General features: G+C 35.2%; 2 protein-coding genes across 3 annotated transcripts; both read left to right on the forward strand.

Moving 5' to 3' along the window:
* Nucleotides 1–235: 235 nt before the first annotated feature.
* On the forward strand, nt 236–4,804 carry LOC136232868 (bifunctional riboflavin kinase/FMN phosphatase). Of its 2 annotated transcripts, none has more exons than XM_066022320.1 (11): nt 236–871; nt 1,062–1,195; nt 1,298–1,484; nt 1,614–1,744; nt 1,878–1,947; nt 2,060–2,125; nt 2,808–2,962; nt 3,051–3,146; nt 3,283–3,434; nt 3,514–3,597; nt 4,416–4,804. In XM_066022320.1, the coding sequence occupies exons 2-11, from the start codon at nt 1,108–1,110 to the stop codon at nt 4,545–4,547; spliced, it is 1,161 nt and encodes a 386-aa protein (XP_065878392.1). In that variant the 5' UTR covers nt 236–871; nt 1,062–1,107; the 3' UTR covers nt 4,548–4,804. The 2 variants fall into 2 exon arrangements, with proteins under 2 accessions (XP_065878392.1, XP_065878391.1); XM_066022319.1 differs by having other exon boundaries at nt 236–841.
* A 2,599-nt stretch (nt 4,805–7,403) lies between these two features.
* On the forward strand, nt 7,404–13,520 carry LOC136231890 (uncharacterized). The gene is made up of 14 exons (XM_066020888.1): nt 7,404–7,749; nt 7,833–7,895; nt 7,991–8,046; nt 8,704–8,784; nt 8,885–8,958; nt 9,891–9,973; nt 10,842–10,948; nt 11,040–11,182; nt 11,266–11,313; nt 12,229–12,281; nt 12,387–12,471; nt 12,541–12,607; nt 12,710–12,826; nt 13,307–13,520. The coding sequence occupies exons 1-14, from the start codon at nt 7,559–7,561 to the stop codon at nt 13,402–13,404; spliced, it is 1,266 nt and encodes a 421-aa protein (XP_065876960.1). The 5' UTR covers nt 7,404–7,558; the 3' UTR covers nt 13,405–13,520.
* Nucleotides 13,521–23,418: the final 9,898 nt, after the last annotated feature.

Here is a 23,418-nt window from a genome sequence, read left to right on the forward strand (position 1 = left end):
ACACGCCCGCGTGTCGGATTGGCAAAATAAATAGAAATTCCCCATCCAAAACCCATAAAAGGGTATTTTCGTCCTTTCACGAAGCTAGGGGTGGGAAAATGGGCCGAGTTTAACAACACCCATTTTTTATTTGGATTTGAAAAAAATACAAATAAATTGTTAACTGTGTTAGGGAGCGGTAAATAGTTAGCTTTAACTTCTCTTAATGAGTTGTGGACTAAGATGTTGATAGGGAGCTGCTCTTTCTTTAGGCTGGGAAAACTCGGCGAATCCTGTTATTATTAATATTGGCTGCTGGCCATGCAAGGGTATCATGCTATCTTCCGGCAGTACTTTTCAGAAAACAGGAATTATTTTTCCTAATTTAGGGTAAAGACTTGAAAAGTAAAGAAGAGTCCGAGGAAGAGTTTTTCTAGGAAATAAAAGGGCCACTCCAGATCGAAGTACTACGACATCGTCATCACCGTGAGATATTAAGAAATTGAATAGCAGAATCAGAAAGATTAATTGAGGAATGACCAAACATAGCCTTGATTGAGGACTGCGCAAACATAACTTCTGGGTCTGCGCTTCTTCCTTCCTTTGCCGCTACTTGCTAGGGATTTGAGTTAGAATTTACGGCATTTTGCAAAATTTTGTAAATGTAAATTCACGTTGTTGTTGAATTTCGGTTAATAGCTCCATCCGAACCGAAGAATATTCGTTCGGTTATATTCGGTTGTCGCACATGTATTGGTTCGGGCCCGAATGATATCTGGGTAGCTCGATTTCCATTGGTTCCTTGCTTTCCCAATCCAAGAATTATACTTCGATTTCTTCGTCTCCTTTTCTTCACAGCCAGGTACAGCTATGCTTGCTCTTATCTCTATTTGTGAGACTTCTCAAACTTTCTCTGCTTGTTCAATTCGTTTGAATCTATACTGTTCGATGATATGTCTAACTGAAAAATGATGTATAGAGTACCAGACTATGTTTGTTGAGACCAAATTGGTAGCCGAATTGAATGCTTTACTGGTTTTTTCAATTATTGATCAATTTTTTTTTTGCTCATTATATTTCAGTTTGCTTTCTTTAAATGGGATGATGATCATTAGTGGAGGTTTATGAATGATTTCTAAAATGTCAATTTCTATCCCTTTGAAAAAGCTCATGTCTGGCGTCATCCTTGATTTAGATGGTACCCTTCTCAATACTGGTAAGTTTGCTTCTAAAATGTCAATATCTTGCCATCTGCTTTTTATGCCCTTTTGATTTCAGTAGATATTCATTTATGTAGTTTAGCTCTAAATTCTGGCAGATGGAGTAGTAAGTGAGGTTTTGAAAGTTTGCTTGGTCAAATATGGGAAGCAGTGGGATGGGAGAGAAAGTAACAAAATAGCAGGAAAGACTCCTATAGAAGCTGCTACTGCTGTGGTAGAAGAATATGGACTTCCTTGTGCAATAGATGAGTTTGTTGCACAAATCAACCCTCTATTCTATGAGCAGTAATCTGTTTTTCTTTGCCTACTTTAATTAAGAATATGCAATTATTTTTCATTTTCCCCAAATAAAATCAAGAACATGCTTGCGCATTCTTAGTTTTTATGGAAAACTTTTCTTTTAACAAATTGTAGGATGTCCAAAATTAAAGCACTCCCAGGTGCCAACCGCTTGCTTAAGCATTTGAGTGGTCATAATGTGCCTATGGCATTGGCTTCAAACTCTCCAAGGGCCAATATAGAATCCAAAATTTCATATCACGGAGGTGAGAATTTGGTAACTTGACAAGTCTTTTTTACTTTTTAACATCTACATGTCATAACATATTGATGTATTCCAAATTCATGGTAATTGTGCTTGTCACATATGAGTTTCTTTGGTTATCTTCCCGTGCATAGGCTGGAAGGAATCCTTCTCGGTCATTATTGGTGGTGATGAAGTAACATCTGGAAAACCATCTCCTGAAATGTAAGATGGATCTTTTTACAATTCTGTGTTTTCTTCTTTGCAATGTCCTTCGTGTGACTTAAAAAAAAGATTTATATGTTCTTAATTGTAATGTTTGACCTTTTCGTTTAAGATTTCTGGAAGCAGCTAGAAGTCTAAATATCGAACCCTCCAATTGCCTAGTTATTGAAGATTCCTTGTAAGTGTGATTTTAAATATTTTCTAGTATTCACTAGTTTTTTTTACATGATTTTTTATAGGTATTATATTTTCTTAGAAAGGCATATACCCTGTTGTTAGCTTGTATTTGCAAGTACCCCTACTATGGAAACATTTAAATTGATACATTTTGGAGTAATACAATTCTATTTCCCATTAAATTTCTAGTTTGGAAGAAATCAAGAAAAAGAATTCAGTGATTTTCTTTAGAAAATAAGGTCATTTGAAGGAATTGTTAATCATGAGGGAATTTTAATTGAATTAATTTCTTGGAAGAATTTGATTCCAAACAATGCAATTGCGATCTAATGAGGAGAACGCCTAGCTACCTTTTTACTGCTGTTAGGTTCTTCTTTGATCCATTTTTTATTCAACAAGCTGATAAGTATGTAAAATTCATGAATATTTATTTCAGGGGTTGAGGGCGAGCCTTGGCGCAACGGTAAACGTTGTTGTCGTGTGACCAAGAGGTCACGGGTTCGAGTCTTAGGAGCGGCCTCTTGCCAAATAAATTGGCAGGGGAAGGCTTGCCCCCAGTACACACTTGTGGTGGGACCCCTCCCTGGACCCTCGCTCAGCGGGGACGCATAGTGCGACCGGGCCGCCCTTTATTTATTTCAGGGGTTGTATTTGATAATATCTGAATGCTTTGTATATGTCAGGCCTGGTGTTACGGGTGGTAAGGCTGCTGGCATGGAAGTAGTTGCTGTACCATCTATCCCAAAACAGTCCAATCTTTATACAGCTGCAGATGAAGTGATAAACTCTTTACTTGACTTGCGACCCGAAAAGTGGGGCCTACCTGCTTTTCAAGATTGTAAATATCAAAGACCTAGATCATGTTGAAGTCACATAGCCATTCTATTTCACCTCCTTATTAAACAAAGAATAGTTTGTCATTGCAGGGATTGAAGGTACCTTGCCGTTAGACCCTTGGCATATCAGTGGCCCTGTAATCAAGGGGTATGGTCGTGGCTCAAAGGTTCTCGGGATCCCCACAGGTGAGAAAAATTCATTATTTCTTCGTCTGTAAGAATTTAATCAGTGTTTGACCTCATGTGTGCATCGGATTCGAGATTATACAGTGTTTCTTTTTTTTTTTGTTCTCTTCTTCTGATGAGTTGTTATATATTTCAGCTAATCTATCAACAGAAGGTCATTCTACAGTGCTTTCGCAGCATCCCTCAGGCGTATATGTCGGTTGGGCTGCATTATCAACACGTGGAGTCTACAAAATGGTCATGAGTATTGGCTGGAACCCTGTTTTTAACAATACAGAAAAGACTATTGTAAGTCTAGAATTGACTCAGCAACTGTTATTGGTATATCGTTGTGATATATATCTTTAAATGTTAGTTTATACTTTAGGAGCCGTGGCTGCTTCATGAATTTAATGAAGATTTCTATGGAGAGGAATTGCGTCTTGTCATTGTTGGATATATCCGACCAGAGGTATCACCAATATTAGCTGGTTTTCTTCTTGCAATCTTATTTCTTCCGGGTAAGGTACATACATGGCCCTTGAACTATAGTGCTACTAGCATTATGGTTTCTAAACTTTATTTCGTGACATAAAAGTCCTTAAAACTTTACATAATCAAAGAAAATCCGTTAACAAATTAACACAACGATAAGGATTTTTATGTCAGACATAAAATTTAGGGCCATAGTGGGGTAAACATAAAAGGCACCCATGGTCATTAAAGTTTGGAGTCTATTATACTGAGGTCAGTAAACTTCATTTTCTTTCAATAAAGACACTGAACTTCACATTTTATTTTAATAAGGTCATTCTGATCAAATTGTGTATAAAAACTCACCAAAATGTTTACGTAGCACAGAAGACGGTTGACTAAATGCTAAATAAGTGTCATGTCATGCACGACTGACATTCATAGCTGACGTGGTAGAAATGGGGCAGTCTGGTGTGTGTCATGTTGCACATCCTAAGCCACAAAAAATTGAAAATTCACATCATTGCTCGACGTGACGCTTAGTTGGCATATAGTATACTGTCTTCTGTAACACGTCAACATGTCAGTGAGTTTTTATACACAAATTAGTGGGATGACACTATTGAAATCAAATGAGAAGCTCACCGATTTCATTGAAGAAAATGAAGTTCAATGAACTTTATGAAAGAGATCCCAAACCTTAGCGACTGTCACTGCAATTTACCCGGCCATAATGTTAGCAACGCTATAGTTTAGAGGCCTGGATGTATTTTACTATAGTTCTGTGTGCTCAACTTTGGCGTTGGAACACAACAGGCCAATTTCCCATCCCTAGATAGCTTGATAGAAAAGATCCATGAAGATGGAAGAATTGCAGAGAGAGCTTTGGATCTTCCATGCTACTCAAATTACAGAGACGATTCATACTTTACAGGTTCTTCATTGTGATGGCATTTGTCCTAAATTTCGTGAAAACACATTTTTCTTAAAGCTATTCTAACAGGAAGCTTTCATTGTTGGAAAAAGAAAAGATTTGATTACTACTTTTCTGTTTTCCACATTCTGGCACTGAAGTTGTTCTTCAGTTTCTCTTATAGATGTAATGGCTTAATAGGTGTGATATTATATGCCCTGGGCCGGCCTTAAGTTATTTATTTCATTTTGAATCACAATCATCACTATTATAATTTTGCTCTTTTGCAGTATGTTTTTGGTTTACGGCTTATTTGATTCCGTTGTTGTTTACTGCTTGTTATTGTTTGTTGTTGTTGCTAGCCGGTAGATATTAGTTGATTTTCTTTTTAAAGTGACTATCATCATCATCGGATGTGTCAATTTCTATTGTTGAAGACTTTAATTGCGCATTTGACAAACATTGGGAAGGAAATGTAATTTTAAGCCGGTTTGTGCAATTTCAAGCATAATTAACGAAAAATGACTTAAAATTGCACTTACTGGTAACGTTAGACTTGAGATTGTATTATTTTTAACGTTCTCCCCCAATAACCATAAAGCTATATTTATAGCTTATACCCAAAACTTATTAGCAAGAATGGAAGGAATTGTATTTTTCTTGTTTGTTTTTTATGAGTTTGTATTAGAATTTACAGATAAGGTCTGAACTTGTTCTTATCGTTTTTGGAGAATTTCATATTTAGTCATAACGTATGAAATAGTGCAATTTTACCCTTAACATTTTCAAACAGCTCATACCCAACTGAAAATTTGAATATACTTATTTGACAATTATTTAACTACTATATTGGATCTTCCGGACAAATATGTCAATCGTCTGAAACCGATTCGTGCACTTTTGACATGTTTATAACTGTTCTATTAATATTTAATAAGATTAATTTGTATCTTGTATCTAGCATACTTAACATTGGCATTTTGGCAGGTCGTTTGAACTGTGATAGTAATAAATATTTTATTCATAATTAATGTCTAAAAGGTTTAATGTTGTAATTTTCTGTTAGAAATAGCTAAAATTGAAATGTTAGTGGTACTAAAATTGCATTGTAAGAGGTACTAAAATTGCATTATTTCATAACAAATTTGAAGCAAATTTGGAACTTATCTCTAGAATTTATTATTATTATTATTATTATTATTATTATTATTATTATTATTATTATCTCAAAGACTCAAAAGTTATTGAAATTCAAAATGAAAAGAATCCAATTCTTATAGGATTTTAATTAAGCTATGAAAAGGAAATGAAAAATCAAATTCAAAGTGGGCTGAATTGGTGGGAATTTATTTGAGCTGTGCTTTTGCAGCTCATTTGGACTGGGTTGATAACTGAATACTTCCATTTTAATGTATTATTCAAACAAAGAAATTCAGTTATTTTCTTCTCAAGAAATTGGTTCCAAACAATCTAAATAGACAGTCAAAGAGGTGTCGATTATCGGGTACATGCCGTGTTAATTTCGGGTTTAGTGTCAAAATAAGTCAAACATAACCCAACTCAAAAACTTTGGTGTCATAATCGTGTTAACTTAATCGGGTAAGTGTCGATTTCTTATCATGTCTTCGAGTCACATGTAATTTTACTATGTATATATATATATTAATGGTGATTTTTAAAAATATAGAAGGATATAGTATTATTTTTAAATATTTTATATTATTTTTAGATTAATATGTTTATAATCAATATAGGAGGTTCGAGTTGTGTTTTCAAGTAACAATTGTAATTTTATTATTACCTTTATTAATAAAGAGGTATATAAAAATATGAGAAGATGTAATAATAATAATTTTAAATATTCGTATCATTTTCAGTTTATTATGTCAATTATAATCCAATCTAAAAATTTGTGTATTAATTTCTAGTCAACCAAAAAATGACATATTACCCACTAAACTAAACTTAAACATTAAAATTGTATATCGATTTTGTATTGTGTAATCGGATCAATAATTTATTCAGAATATCAAAGACATTAATGTTTTATATAATTACTTGGCCTAATACACAAATAACCCTTGAACTTGTCCAAATGTTGCAACTGTCCCCCTCAACTTTCAATTGTAACAACTTACCCCTTAAACTTGTCCAATTGTAAAACATAACTCCAAATTGAGATTTTTTTTTACCCCGTATTTAAAGCAACCGGATTCGTATCACGCCAAAGATCTGATTATCACACTCCATGAGCGTTGCAACTTTTGTATTTCACATGTTTCTTCAATTGCGGTCCATGTCAGCAATTTGAGGTTATATTTTATAGTTGGACAAGTTTGAGGGGTTATGTTTTACAATTGGATAAGTTTGAAAGATAAGTTGTTACAATTGAAAGTTGGAGGGGGCAGTTGTAACATTTCAACAAGTTTAGAGGGTTATTTGTATATTAGGCCTAATTACTTTAAAAGAGGGTTACAAAAGAGTAAGTTATTTATTTTTCATTTTTTAAATAATTAATCCATTTAACATGTTTGAAGTTCGTTAAATACTTTTTTCGTAAATATTTTCCTAATTAAAGTTTGACATGAAGTTCATTAAATACTTTGTCCGCAAATATTCTCCTAATTAAAGTTTGACATGAAGTTCGTTAAATACTTTTTCCGTAAATATTCTTCTAATTAAAGTTTGACATTAATCGACTTGAAGCTTTAACAAGCATTTAAACCAACATTAATTGGTAAAAATAAATAAATAAAAAGTTTAATATATTATTTGCTTTCTGAATTTGTAAAAAAAAAAAAAAAAAAACAAACAAACTTAATTGATCCCCAATTTAAAAAGTGTATAGCTAACTCCCCCCAACTTCGTACAATGTCTAAGAAAACACAACTTGTAAGTTGTATACAATGCAATCAATCAAATTATGCCCAAAAATTGGCGCTAATTGCAAAATATTCACAAAACCCTCCGAGTTTCAAAGCCAAAACCCTGCTTCTTTAGTTATCTCCGACTCCGACCAAGTCTCAGCTCCCCAGACGGAAGTTTAATGGAGGAAGAACAGCAGCAACAGCACCACGATTCGGCCATGGAAGTAGCTGTAGAAACCACGGAATCCATTGAAGAAAACTACTCATGGCCTCCAATTCGATTCGATTTGCCTCCGCAGAGAACCCACCATTTCTCTAAACAGTTCAGGACTGGTCCCAACTTCAATAATTTCCTCAAAGGCGTTAAATGGTATGCCATTTTTGCATTCAATCTGTTTATAACTCTCCTCCCTCTTTCTTTGCTTTAGATTTTTATTGCAATTTCTCTTTAAGGTCTCCTGATGGGTCGTGCTTTTTGACGAATTCGGAGGACAATACCCTGCGTCTATTTTCATTGTAAGTTGTATTCTATTATGGAAAGGGAATGACAATCAAATAATTTCTGCTGTACATTTCTTTGGACAATATAGTAACACAAGTCTTGTGATTAGACCAGATAATTGTGGTGCCCTTGATTCTAATGCATGTTCTTTGGATGCTGATGAAGGTAACTTTACTGTTTATATTTGGCTTAATTTATAAATACACACCTAAACTTGTCATTTTTTATTTAGCATATATATATACATACCTGAACTTATAATTTTTGCTATGTAGCACTTGAACTGATACTTCGGCTATCATACGCCTGAACTTGTCAATATTAGACCTCTGATACACTTATTTGCTGATATAGCATGGAACCTAAACTGTGAAAGTTTGACTCGGTGGTACCATGTCAACTTGAACTCTTCCAAATGAGCAAGTAAGGTTGCCAGAGGTCTAAAATTGACAAGTTTAAGTGTATGATAGCATTGATAGTTCCGAGTATAAGTTCAAGGTTCCAAACAGAAAAAAATGATAAGTTTAGGTGTGTAATTATATGCTATGTTGCATGGACACGGATATGGAAACCGACATGGACACAGAAATGAAAATAGACACGCACACAAAATGGACACCGACACCGACACCGACATGAAACGCAGAAACGCTGTTAACTAGAAGTGTCCGTGCAACATAGATTATATGTATTAAGCTTTTATGTTTCATGAAAGAATTATTTTGCCTAAAAACTAATTTAAAAGTAATGAAAGGAAAAAAAAAAAATCCCCTTTTGTCTTTTCTATATATGTATATACAGTGTTAATACTTTGCCTATCAGATTCTTATGATGCAAGCCTCATCGTGAATGAAGGGGAGTCTGTTTATGACTTCTGTTGGTACCCATATATGAATGCTTCAGGTGCTCTAAATGATATGCATTTTGATTGTATTTTGATTTATTGGTAGATGAAGTTTCAACACTGATAATTTTGCTTGAATTCGTGGTTTCACATTTTCAGACCCTGTCAGTTGTGTATTTGCTACTACTAGTCGTGATCATCCTATTCATCTCTGGGATGCTAGCTCTGGCCTGGTATTGCTTTTTCTTTTGCTTTTTCTCACTATCATGTTTTTCGTTCCTAATTAAGCAGATTTCAGTTGAGACGAATGTCTCTTTGGATTCGAATAGGACATTACTATTGCATTGTTATACCCCAAAATGAGAAAGTTTAGGTTACCATAGTTGTTAAAGGCACACCTCAGACTCCAGGCACACTAGGTCGAGCGCCTTAGCACCCCCAAAGGCGGGCGCTGTTGCTAAGGCAATGGGATGGCAAGTCATGACACGACTATTTGTCCCATGGGTTTTTATAGGGTTTCTTTAGAGTTTTAATCTCCACTGTTGGATTAGACACACATCTTTTTGAAAAGAAAAAACAAAACAAAAAAAGAAATAAAGACTTTGAATAGATGCAGATACACAGCAGGAAACTGACTTTGTAGATGAGTATCCTTGAAGAAGAATTTGATGATGTTGGGGATGAGGAGAGTGACGAGTGATGAATTTGGAGACTTTTTATGAGAAGTAGCTATTAGTCAACTTAGGGTTACTATTTAGTCGAACATTTGAACTTTTGAATATGGAATTAATTGCATATTAGAATTTGTGATTAATAATATTGTCATAATTTAGTATTTATTGCATTTTGATTTTAGAATTTATGATTTCTTATATTTTAAATATTACCATTTATGGTTTCACATATTTTTATTCTTTTAGTGCGCCTTGTGTCGCTAAGGCGCGTGCCTGCACCTTGCATCAAGGCTCTAGAACCCCCTTGCGTGTTAGTGTCATGGGCCTTTAATAACTTGTAACTATGAAGGTTAATATATTGTCCTTAGCTGGCAAATCTGAAGTCTATTAGTGTACTTGTTCTTGTGATAGATTCTGTAAAGAGCTTTTCTTAGGTTAATGATTTATATTTGTCTGATCATTGATATGATAACTGATGCTTATTATTGCAGTTGCGTTGTACATACCGTGCTTATGATAATGTAGATGAAATTACGGCCGCCTTTTCGATTGCATTTAATCCTGGTGGAACCAAGTAAGAAAAAAGTCTTAGCTTGTGTAAACTCTGATTCTGGTTCACATCTCTGCATATGGATGTGGAAAATTTCACCTGTATGTTTTTTGTGGATTTGAGCTTTAATGTATAGATAGATGCAATTCATTTAGCAAAACATTCCTAAAGCGGAACAGTGTTCCTTTTGTAGACTGCTCTTTATTGTCTTGCATTAGATCATTGCTTATTTTAGCTCATTTAGAATAGAGGTGGCAATTGTGTACATGACACACAACACGACACGAATCCAACACAAATTTAGTGGGTTAGTGTTTTATTACACAGGTAATGAGTCATTTTTGGGTTATAAGGTTGACTTGCTAACTCGAAAACGACACAGATACACAAAATTATTAGCTTCTTACATGCCATCTTAGTAGAGGTAATAAAATTAGAATTGTTATCTATGAATACGACTCAAACCTCCTATTTTACACGTTAGCTTTAATAAAGATAGTAAAATTACATGTGACCTACAGACACATTACAGGAACCCAACATAATATTTGCGGGTTAGAGGTTTGTTAAATAGAATTTGGGTCAAACTTTTGGGCGATTAGGGTTGATGTGTTAGTCCAAAAATGATATAAATATATAGAATTATTACTGAATCCTGCTATATTTTCAAATGTCACCATTACCATAGGTAGCAAAATTATATGCAAACATGATTGAGTTGAGACGATTATGACACGAAATGTTTTTGGTTGAATTAGGGTACACTAACCTGATAATCGACACGACCCAATTACACGAATTGCCACCCCTTGAATAGAATGTCGACATCCTAATTTTCCCCAATTTGTTTACAATTCTATTATTTTTCTAACGTCCATGCTTTGACTGTTAGAATTTTTGCTGGATACAACAAATCTATAAGAGTATTTGATATACATCGGCCTGGTAGAGATTTTGCCCAGCACGCAACAGCCCAAGGAAATAAAGAAGGGCAAACAGGTTCATTCTTTGTTGCATTAGCTAAGCAAATTGTTGGATGATTAAAAAAATTGATAAAACACAGCCTTCAAAACTTTTCTATCGTCTACAGGGATAATATCTTCCATTGCTTTTTGTCCAACTCAAAGTGGACTATTAGCTACTGGTTCTTACAGCCAGACTACTGCAGTCTTTAGAGAGGATAATATGGAACTGTTATATGTTCTTCACGGTCAAGAAGGTGGGGTTACACATGTAAGTGAGGATTTTTTTGTAACTATTTTGATTTTAATTATCATAGAAATGAAATACAACTATATTTTTTTTTTGTCTTCTAGGTCCAATTCTCAAAAGATGGAAACTATCTTTATACTGGAGGACGAAAGGTAAAATATTGTAAATTTTTCTTTTATTTATTGGCATTAGCATAGTTATCAAAGGCGAGGCCTCAGGCGCTAGGCTCCAGGCATGTGGCTTGAGAAGCCAAAATGCGGGCTCTGTTTAGGCTTGCGCCGTTTTGAGTCTAGCGTCTTGCTAGAGGGCCGCCTAAGCTCAATTTTATAAGCTTGACAGTTTTTTCTAGGGTTCCAAGTTAAAAAGTGGTTGTTTCAATCTCACCCCTTCCCTATCTATATCATTTACGGTTGAAGAAAAAGCTTATCATACTAGAGTATGAAAATATATAATGAATGCCTCTACTTTAAGTACTAGGCTTAGGCCAAAGGAGAATGCTAAAGCACCATCTTCTGGTATAAGAACTACAATTCTTAGCGATAAAGGAAGAAGAATTTGGCTTTATAGATAAGTACCTTGAAGATTAATTTGATGTTGGAGATGATGATAATGGTGGTGATGACTTTGACGAGTGATGAATATGGACTATGAAGACTTTAGTCTTGATGAAAGTAGTCATTAGACTAGTACTTAATTAGCTTAATGATTTGGTTGAACTTTAGGTTTTAGATATAGAATTTATTATTATGAATTGTGATTATGAAAGAGCTTAATATTGAAATTTATTTTATGCTACAATTTACGATTAAGATTATGCATAATTGGATAAGGTTTAATATTTGACTATTTGTTGCATTTTGGAAATGTTAATTGTTGTCATTTATGATTTTAAATATTATTTTTCTTTAACACGCCTTGTGTCGTTTAGGCGCATGCGCCTTACCCATTTGATAACTAAGGGCATTATTTGCAGCATACTAGCATTGCGGATTTTTCACACCCTTAATTTTATTTACACATGTTATACAATATATGCTATTAATTCATCCTATTCATATATTTTGTAGGATCCGTATATACTTTGCTGGGATATGCGAAAAACTGTTGAAGTCGTATACAAGTGAGTGTCTGATTGAATTTATTGATACATGTAAGTTTTTTATTTTTTCTTTCTAATTTAACGAGGATTTGAACCTATTTTTCTTATGTGCTGTATAATGTTTAGGCTGTACAGATGCTCGGAAAACACCAACCAGCGGATATTATTCGATGTCGAGCCCTCAGGCCGACATCTCGCCACAGGCGGTCAGGTAAAAATTGGAGCTTATCAATTGTTCTCTGCTTGCATTTTGCTAATTCTTTTGAAATTTCAATTTCAGGATGGTTTAGTTCATATATATGATCTACAAACTGGGCAGTGGCTAACTGGTTTCCAGGCTGCTGCAGGTATTGACATTCTGTATCTTTTTAAGCTATCTTAATTCGGTTTTTTTGGTTATTTTTTTTGTCTATCCTTCTCCCAGTCATAGTTATCTTTGTATATTGCAGACACAGTAAGTGGTTTCGCTTTCCATCCATTCTTGCCTGTGGCTGCTTCGTCTTCAGGACATCGAAGATTTCAAGTCCCTGAATCTGATGATTGCTTTGAGAATTTGAGTTTGAATGGTATTTTACTAATCTTACTCTATATAATCATCTGAACAGTAATTTTCATAACCATGTGAATTTGGTCAATCATTGTTAGATTGAATCTTATTAAAATCCTATGATGGAGATTAAAATCATCGTAACGCTTAGATTCACATCTCGTAGATCTAATGGTGACTGATCAAATTCATTTGGTTAGTCACCGATCAGGTGAAAACCACCGATCATCTGAAATTTCTCTTGGCTATTTCAATAAGTCCATAAGGGTGGCAACCTGTGTAAGTGAGTCTATTTCGTGTCGTATTAATTAATTGTCGGATTAATGCCAACCTTTTTTTGTGTTATAACTGTGTCAATTTCACATCAACCCGAAAATATCTATTACTTATCAATAAAACACTAACTCACTAACCTCGTGTTGGATTCGGATTGTATTATCGGGTTGTGTACATAGTTGTCACATCTAAAGGTGTAGATTTTAATGGCTGCTTTGTGTAGGTAACGAAAACTGTGCTTCTCTGTGGACATTTTCTTGTGGTTCAGCAATGGAGAATGGAACTGAGATACATAGTGGTGGTGATTTCAGCAGTCGGTGAATTTTTTTATTTATTACTGCATTGGCTAGTTGAATCTATGTTTTTGTTCGACTACTGACATTATTTGATAACTATAGATCATGATTATATTGCTAACTTGATATAATTAAAGGTTCTGTGTTCTCAATTTTTTTTTTACTGTGAATCTATCTATATACCTGTTGTTGCAATGTGGGTGAACTTCAATTATTTCAACAAAGTGATTGATTTTTTTTTTCCAGGAAAATACTAATCACATGATAGTACATTATCTATTTATTTAATTCAACTGTTTAAAATAGTCGTTTGGTAGTAAAAAAATTAATTTTTGCCATGTGACACATGTGTAGCTGTCATATCATATATAAAAGTAATGTCTTTCTAGCGCGGTTTCCATTTCAATATTTTGGTAATTATGAATGGACCAGTAATAGTTTCTCAATGGGATAAAGGAAAATTTAATCCTAATGTTATAAGGAACCAACATATTTATAGCTCTAATATATGAAATATACAAATTTAACAAAAACAAGGTTAATTTTTAGTTCTATATTACCAAAAACAGTAGAAGACTGATTTGAATGTTATTTAATTATTATATCGAACATTCTAAATATCTATTATATTTAAGATATTTAGTATGCTATTAATATAATTACAAAAAAAAAAAATCTGTCAAAATGCTAACAACTAAGTCTATCATATAAGTTAATCATACAGTAAAAAAAATATAAGAAATTGTTTCAGTTTATTAATAAACTTGTTTAGAAGGTCTACTATAACATGTAAATAACAATCAAAAAATCATTTTTAGATTTTCAGTAATGTATGGTTAAAATTAATCTTGATTGGAAATTTTAAGGTTAAATTTGTACCATTTCATAAGTTAGGGTTAAATTTACACTTTCTAAAAAATATTAGAATCAAATTTAGCATTTATCTCGAAATTAGAGGCATAATCCATGATTTAGCTGCTTGGACTTTGTGGTTTTTAATTTCTTGATAATTTATTTTTTCTCATTAAGCTCTTGATATGACGCTTTAACTAATTCTTTTTTAACAAATACTTTAAGCATGTAATTCAAACACATTTAAAAGGAATATTAATTAATATGGTTCTTGAAGTTGGTAGATATGATTAATTTAGTTTCAATCAAAGTTTAGATATTAATATTAAACGAATATAATTTTGTCATGTGGTGCCTAAGAGAGGCCAAACTTATTTTCGGAGATAAAGAGCGTGTCATCTCCTCAGCAAAATCAAATAATATGACTGCATATCAGGAAGATTGATTCGAAAAGTCTCACAAGATATAGTGAAGGATCCAGTCATTACCATAATCACGTCCGATCTTGAGAATCACGGGCCTAGTGGGCTTGAGGGATATCAGACCCTGATATCTAGACACACTTCCTCTTGTCAACATGAGACGCGTGGTCCACGCTGCTCCACAGTCATAACTGTTTTCTATAGCTTGAGATCAGTATAAATAGAGTAAGCTCAGATCAAGTCACGCAAGTTCATTTATTCTATTAAGCTTATATTACAATTTGTGTTCACTATTGTGATCATCCTCCGATCATTTCATAAACTGACTTAGACATCGGAGCGGGTTTGCCAGACAACAACCTCCTTTTAACCTTGCTCTGTGCTATTGCAGGTTGACATATAGACTCTCAGGATTCAACCACATTGAATTGGTACAGTGAGCGTGGACTAACACAACGATGAATCGTTTGAATAGTTCCATTGAAATTCCTTCCACCAGTGGACTCCCCACAATGGAGATCCAGAAAACAACTGAAAAAGAGGCTCGTCGAATTCATTGGGTCAATCACAACCCAATTCTAGAAATGGTGGAAAAAGACGAAGTCCTAGAGCCCTAATAGCAAAGGCTATTCGGTGCTATCTCCCTACGTCTAATAAAAAACCTAATAGCAAAGGCTATTCAGTGCAATCTCCCTACGTCTAATAGAAAACCTTTATTTCGCCCACTCTCCATACAGACCCATCTGAGAGTAGGTAGCCCATCTTCATTTGAAGAAGCTTAAGGATTAAACTTCGTTTCCAAAAAAAAAAAAACTTCTCTAGTAGAATCCTCTAAAATCACATCCGAATCAAACAACATAACCGAATGAACTTCAATAGCAGCTGCCCCACCATCTTCAGTCAAAGCCTTAACACTTTGTTTTGTAGCAAGTTGATTAGGGAGTGTTCGCTTCGCGAAGAGAAGGTTCTAGAGCTAAGGGTTCGGCTACCAGAGAGGCCACCTTATGACTAGATGAAGGCATGTCAAGTCTGAAGCTTGCCACAGAACCCCTACCCACACCAACATGCTTAGTCTGAGCAGCATCATAGTGAGAAGATCGATTCACTGGGAGCTTTAAAGTAGGAGTCGATGAATCCCTCAATGCCTCACTTTCTTTCGAAGGTGTACCTTAGTAGCACCCTCTCTAACCTTTCTTGCTCATATGTGAGCATGAATATCCAATTTAGACATGATAAAGACCTACAACACAAGACAGAAGAATCAAAACAAAGCATAACAATTCACCTCGGAGAAGCTTAACAAACTTAGTCGTGCCCGTGGCATAAAACACCCCATTCAGTCCCCTCATGCTACACTATTAATTTCCACCATCCGGATCATATCCGTATAATCCTAGGCTAGATCAAACTATATGAGTTGATCCATGGGTTTCTTCTCAGCCTCAGTTAGCGCCCTATTCTCTATCCACCCGTTGCGTTCTTTAGGAATGAGATTCCAATCCACGCGGAAAGGAAATCCATAAGAATAAGACCTATCCAAATCATATTTGTTGGGGCCAACCATGAACCACCTTCATCTGGAACCCCTTAAAACTATCTTTTTTTCTTGGACAAGAAGGTGGTTTGTTTCCTATGCATATTCCAGATATTAAAGTCATCCACGAACCTCAGTTTGGGCCTCTAGAGGCAACGAAATATGGCCCTATTCAGTTCAATACCGAGGTTATGATAAACCTTTGCAAAAGTAAGAAGCTCCACCCAAGAGTTAGGGGAAATTTGGGAAGGACAAAATGTGAATTCCCTCAAAATATTCTCCACATTTCTCATAAGACAAAATCATAGACTCCCTATGTTGGGTATAAATACCTAAGTAACCTCGACGACTGGCGCTTACCGAACGGGTTGAGGTGGGGGTACGAACATCCATCCTTCACAGAGCAGGATAACCTATAAGAAACAATTTATTCTTCACCGATGGTTGCTCTTTAGCGCGTAGATAAACTTTTTCCGCCATTTTCTTTCCGATGGACTTATCGACTTATCGGTTTCAGAGGTTTTCTTAGGGTTTGGTCTTTCCTGAGATATAGCCAGAAAAAGGAAAACATAAAAAAGAAGAAAAAGTCAAAAGAAGCACTTACACTTAAAAATATGAATCACCAGGAAGAGTTCTGGCAAGAAGGCGAGGCAATAGAAAAGCAAGAAGTAAAAAGAATCCCACCACGAAACGACAGTTGGTATCATTACTTTTTAGTAATGATTAAAGAAGCATTAAATACTCCTGGTACGCACCTTTGAAAATCGTGATACTGCGCCACATGACGCACAAGAAAAAAACCATCGTAAACTTGAAAGACACACAAAAAAAAACGTCCATTGATAGTTGCATTTATGAGCACTGAACGAGGAGCAAATCAACTGTCAGGAGCCTGCATAACCTCCTTATCAGTCCCTCATTTTCAAAAATTCAAAAAAGACATTAATATCAAACCCCCCTCCTTCAACTTATGAGGAAACATCAAGTACAACGCTTCCCAAAACTAATATTTTTTATCCTAAAGAACGATAAATTATACCTAAGGGGGAGAGATTCTGATATGAGACGAATATAACTCTACCATGTGGCGCCTTAGAGGCCCGAACCAGCTCTCGGATATAAAGAGCATGTGCCATCTATTCATCGAAATTAAGTAATACGACTGCATATCAAGGAAGTTTGATTCGGAAAGTCTCAAGTCCGGATATCTGGGCACACTTCCTCCTATCAACAAAAAGAAGACACGTGACTAACCTTGCTCCACAGCTCATATTCGTCTTATGTAGCCCGACATCAATATAATAGAAAGCTCTGCTCAAAATACACAAATTCATTCATTCTATTAAACTTACATTACAATTTCTGTTTGCCGATTCTGATCATCCTCGAGTCCAAATTTATTAGTAATTGGAGTAGATTCATCAAACAACCTCTTTAATCTTACTTCTGTATAATTGTAAATTGATACGTGGACACTCAAGATTCAACCTAATAAAATAGTAGTTTCTTTTTCAAATTGATAATATTTAACAAATTATTTCAAAAATAAATAGTTTGAATATCTAAAAATTTATCATGAATTTAAAATTTAAAAATTTTACTTAACTAATTTTTTTTTAATGATGTTAACAAACAAGTTAATGTATTAATTTTGTTACCAAACAAACTCTTCACGGTTATCAAGATGATTAGCACAAACTCAAAACAAATTTGATTTCTTCTACTTTAATCCTTATCCTTAAGTCCGATTTCAAAAAAAAAAAAAAAAACAAAATCCATAAGTCCACGTACTCCGCATTAATATTATTAAAATATCATAAAGTACAAAAAACAATACAGTGCCGTTTTAAATGCAAATTCTGTCCTATGTTCAGTTCTGAAACTGAAACAGTTTTGTTTCCTATAGATTGATTCATTGTATGACAAAGGAAGTATGTTAGAATTTTCCAAACAAAGCCTTGCTTTTTTAATTTGGAAATATCCTTTCATTCCTATTGCAATTTTTGTTCTATTTCTCAAATATAATATAATTATTTTCTTGTTTCAATTTACTCGGCAAATAATTGACAATTCTGAACTCTTAACAGAGTTTCACAGCACCTCCTTTGCCTGCTTTTATATATATATATATATATATATATATATATATATATATATATATATATATATATATATAGTGGGATTTCGTAATCTACGAAATGATATAAATTTAATTCTAACGTTTTCGAATAAAATTAATTTTACTAATAAAGAATTTAAACGGCGGCGAGCAACGGTAAATGTTATTGTCGTGTGATTTGAGTCTTTGAAGCGGCCTCTTGCTAAAAACTTGGCAGGGGAAAGCTTGCCCTCAATACACCCTTGTGATGGAATGACTTAAATGCAAAGTATGTGCATATGTTGCATAAAACGTAAACAGCGTTGTGGCATACCAGTCAAGACACTTATGACTACTTGATTATATGGACTACTTGGACCTATATGGTCAGATATATGGACTACTTGGACCTATATGGTCATTTACATGGACTACTTGATTAAATGGACCGAAAGATCGAATTATGAAATTACAAGGCTGTACAACAATACATGTGTTACGTTTACCTGCTATTTGATCCTGGGAAGTGTCTAGCTGGGGTGTCACAACAAAATTAATAAAAGGCTTATCATCTGCATATGCATGAATTTGTACCTTTGTATGTGTATGTGCTTTGTAATTCATTGATTGTTCTGAATAAGCGTTTTCGATCTATTCCGAAATTAAGTTAATGTATTAGGAAATTAAATCAAGTTATTAACGGGTTGAAAATTGGTGAGTCAAATTCGTAGATCGGGATTGTTATATATTGTGAATAGTATTAGCGATAAAATGAAGTCTATTAATTTCATCCACGTGTAAATTAATTAAGAGAATTACCGAAATTAAGAGAAGCTAAGAGAACTACCTAAAATTGGTAGAACTACGTGGCTTTGATTCCCGATTAAAGATTAAAAGACATTCGGGATACGTAGGAAGCTCGATAGAATTATCGAGTCCAAGCCAAATAATTAAATAAAACTTTATAGGTTCGGCTTTCAGATTGTTAGAAGTTCGTTATCCCGTTTTCCCTTCATACCCGATGCCGTTAAGGGTATGCAAATATTCTTATTAAATTGGTTCTTAATTTCAGCATGGAAATAACAAAAGATGGTGAATAATCAGAACGATTCTTTAAAGGATAAAACAATGTTACTCAAGAAAAATAATCCACAAAGGTCACAACGTACTGATAACCAAGTTTAGACATAACACGACAAGGAACCTACAGATCGGTGTGAACTAAATCGAAAACAGACTCAACAAGGTTATTTATTCTAGGGGAATACGGTACTTTGTGATGTTTAGCAAACTGGCAAGCGTCACATTCCAAAGTAGACTGTCGCTCAAGACTAAGACACGTTTTCTGCAACAGAGGAAGATATGGATGACCAAACTGATAATGAAGTTGTATCATAGAAGAGCTTATGCATGCAATCCATCTTGGCACCGCTACACAAGAGTCAAGACCATACAAGTCATTCACCAGATTTCCTCTACTTTGTTTCATCCAAAGATCCTGAAAGAGGCAATAACAACACAATAATTAAGAGCTTTGCTGAGTTGACTAACAGATAGTAAATTAAACGGAAATTAAGACAAAAATTAAATAAAGGATAAAGAAATTTTGGAGGTTGGATGAGCTGTTCCATGTCCATTCATAAGAGTCGTAGCCCCATTGGCTAAAATAACATATGGTAGACTGGCAGAAGCATGGAAAGAAGAACAAATACATGTGTTGCCAGTCATATAATTTGTAGCACCAAAATCAATAACCAACTACAAGAAGATGTGGAGAGGCAAGCAACATGATTACCTGTGTCAACCAAAGCAGTGATGGAAGACCGAAGAACACCATGATGTTGCTGAAGATGAGTATATTAATCAACTGAAATTGAGTGGGAGTAGAAGATTAGGGGGATGGTAGGATACCATCATGAGTTGCCACATTTGCAAAAAAAAAAAAAATTGAACTATTCTACCCAGAGCGACCATGCAACTTCCAACAATACTTCTTCATATATCCCTCACCTCAATAATGATGGCATATCCTAGGATTTTGAGATGTACGATTCCTGGTGAAATTCTGAGAACCTCCCTGAACCCATTGTTATACATTGCTCACAAGAGTCATTCTCTCTTGAGACACCATACTAGGAGTCTTTTCACCATCCTTACAAATAGGAAGAAGTTGACTATATAAATCAGAAAAAATAGGGAAGTTTCCAACTGGTCAATATCTGGTTGCCTGATATCTTAAACTCGGGACCAAGTCCTTCCAGAAAGCTAAGAACAAATTTACGATCATCGTGCGGTCCTTTTTCTCAAGACAATAGTATGATGACAACAAATTATAAACACGAGTCAAGTCTTGTTTACTAGCATACATAGACTCTAGATATTCTCACATTTTTTTAACTATTAGTAAGTCACAATATCATCAATGGTGGAATATAACGTATTCTGGATCATATTAAACAATTTATAATATTGTCATCATCCACTTCTTTCTATTTCGCTCCTCATCTTTGGGTGGAGGATTACTAGTCAAATGATCTTCCAAATCGACACTATTGATATGCCTAGTAATAATACATTTCCACTTAGTATAATCCTTAACACCACTCAATTTCCGATTAATAATTTTAGCATTACCAATAGTAATTTTAGTTATAACCTTCTTATCCTTTTCGTCAGACATGATTATTTGAATGAATAAATCACCACAGTAAATAAAACCGCAAGATAAAGTAAAGAGCAATTTCCTAATCACAACAACCCACAGAAGCAGAAAATTTAATAAGGAACAACAAGAATAGAACAACTCAACCTAAGAGAGAAACGAAACTCACAAACCATACACCGGAATCAGTGAGATGACTGCAGTTGAAGAAAAATAGCAGCGAATAAGCCTTTCACGCGCTAGCGAGTGGGTAGCACATATGGCAGATGCACACAATTCTGGTCGCCGGACTTTAAGTCAGCAGCGATCAACAACAGAGGAACCTCATGTGGTGGGAAGTGAGATAAACAGAGGTGTTGAAAATACTAACCTAGACCATCGTTCTTGACAATTCTGACAACTGATTCTTAGGAAAAAAAATCAGAGAGCCAAAAAACTTTCTCTGATACCATGTAATTTAAGAGAGAAAGAAAAAAAATTACATACATCAACATTACACTTTGATTTCTATTTATACACACATAATTACACACACCAATGCTAATAGTAAGGAGGCGGGATAGGGGAACCCATGATTCTTATGGAAGTCTATATCAGGCACTCTATACTAGGACCAACTATGGAAATACAGTCTGTTTTGTAATAGTAACATAGTAACGTTTTAGACAATTTGACAAAAAAAAAATAGTATTTACTAATTTTCACAGATTTAATCGTTAGCATTTTAACATGTTTTTTTTTTTTAACTATTTTAGTAACAAACTAAATATTTTAGGCATAATTAATATTTGAAAGGTTCGATGTGACAATTAAATAACAATCAAACATGTATTTTCATTTATCCCTTGTTAGGTGGGATTTGGTTTGCAGGCCACGACTTATGGGTGGTTTGGGGATTAGAAGAACTCGGGATTTTGATATAGCAATGCCTGCAAAGTTGGGTTGGCGGATTTTGTTGGATGATTCAACTATTTGGCTGCATATTCTATGTCAGAAATATATGGGAGGAACTTCAAATCTTGATCGGATTGTTGGGTCGGGGTGAAGCCGCTGGCGGAGTTGAGTGTGGGCAGTATTCTGATTACGGACATTCTTCGAACAGTGGGCTCGTACTGGTTGTCAAATGGTGGCTGGAAATGGGACGAATTGAGTGGTATCCTCCCACACTCGGCTATCCTCCAGCTTGCGTCTATGGTGTTTTTCCCACTCGCAAATGATACTGATTCTTGGCGTTGGTGGCTGACGAATTTAGGAAATTTTAGTGTTGCTACTGCATATGCTCTTACCCATGTTGAGGAGACTAGCACTCTTCCTCCTGCAGTTTGGAAGGCGGGTTGGACCTTACATATTCCTGAACATATTCGGTACTTTATTTGGTTATTATTCCATGATGGTATATTGTCTATGTTAAAAGGGTGGTGCGTCACTTGAGCGATGATGTCCCTTGTGCAGTTTATGGCTACCCTGAATCTGCTATCCATATTCTTCGCGACTGTAGTAAAGCTACTGATATTTGGCGAAATTTAATTCCTGCAGCAGATTGGTTGGTTTTTAATAGCTTGGAGTTTGTCGATTGGATTCGTGATGGTTTAAGTAGGAGGGGGACTTGGCTCGGGGCTGAGTGGTTGGTCCTTTTTGCTACCACGGTTTGGTGGATTTGGCACTGGCGCTGTTCGTTGATCTTTGAGCCTAACATCCCCACAATCCCTAATAAGCTAAATTTTATTTTGGCCAAGGCGAGAGAAATTACCAAGGCGTTTCCGTATAGAACATAGGTACTATGATCAGCCTATTAGAGAGGTGTTGGTTAGGTGGGTTCCTCTGGATGCAGGATGGGTTAAATTTAATAATGATGGTGCAAGCAAGGGGAACCCGGGGCTCGCTTCGGCTGGAGGGATCCTACGTGATGAGTATGGTTAGTGGTTAGGAGGTGTGGCAGTGAATCTTGGTTTTTGCACTGTAGTACTGGCTGAACTATGGGGTTTGTATTTTTGTCCTCAAGTACGCATGGGCTAGGCATTACCGCAAGGTAGTTTTCGAAATGGACTCTTTGGTAGTAATTTGGCTTGTTGGTTATGTGGTGGTTCAACGGCATTGATTTTCTTGGCTTATTATGGCGTGCCGTGATCTAGATGACAGAGATTGGGAGGTGCGGCTCGTTCATATCCTACGAGAAGGGAATATGGCAGATGATTGGATGGAAAAATATGCAGGGAGTTTGAGTTTAGGTCTTCACGAGTGTGATGCGCCTCCTGTAGGCATCCAGGACATTCTTTTTTTCTGATTTTTGTGGGTCTGGGCTTCTGTTGACCGATTTCCGCAAGTGCATGGTTTCGCTTGTAGTAATAAAAAGATATCGATCCCACAGGGAACGTTTTTTCACAAAAACTTATTTTGATACAGTTTAAATACGTCTTGAGGTTTATATTATAGAAAATCGTTTAATTGAATTGGATTGTATTGAATTGAAT

This window comes from Euphorbia lathyris, chromosome 6 (genome assembly GCF_963576675.1).
Source record: "Euphorbia lathyris chromosome 6, ddEupLath1.1, whole genome shotgun sequence".
In the NCBI taxonomy this organism is placed as follows: Eukaryota; Viridiplantae; Streptophyta; class Magnoliopsida; order Malpighiales; family Euphorbiaceae; genus Euphorbia; species Euphorbia lathyris.

What these genes read in the sequence shown, in the direction of transcription:
- LOC136232868 (XM_066022320.1), top strand. Translation starts at nt 1,108, where the DNA reads ATGATTTCTAAAATGTCAATTTCTATCCCTTTGAAAAAGCTCATGTCT. An exon ending in CTAGTTATTGAAGATTCCTT is followed by an intron (nt 2,126 to 2,807) that starts GTAAGTGTGATT and finishes TGTATATGTCAG; the next exon opens with GCCTGGTGTTACGGGTGGTA. An exon ending in TTGGATATATCCGACCAGAG is followed by an intron (nt 3,598 to 4,415) that starts GTATCACCAATA and finishes GGAACACAACAG; the next exon opens with GCCAATTTCCCATCCCTAGA.
- LOC136231890 (XM_066020888.1), top strand. Translation starts at nt 7,559, where the DNA reads ATGGAGGAAGAACAGCAGCAACAGCACCACGATTCGGCCATGGAAGTA. An exon ending in TTTAATCCTGGTGGAACCAA is followed by an intron (nt 9,974 to 10,841) that starts GTAAGAAAAAAG and finishes TTTGACTGTTAG; the next exon opens with AATTTTTGCTGGATACAACA. An exon ending in ACTGTTGAAGTCGTATACAA is followed by an intron (nt 12,282 to 12,386) that starts GTGAGTGTCTGA and finishes TATAATGTTTAG; the next exon opens with GCTGTACAGATGCTCGGAAA.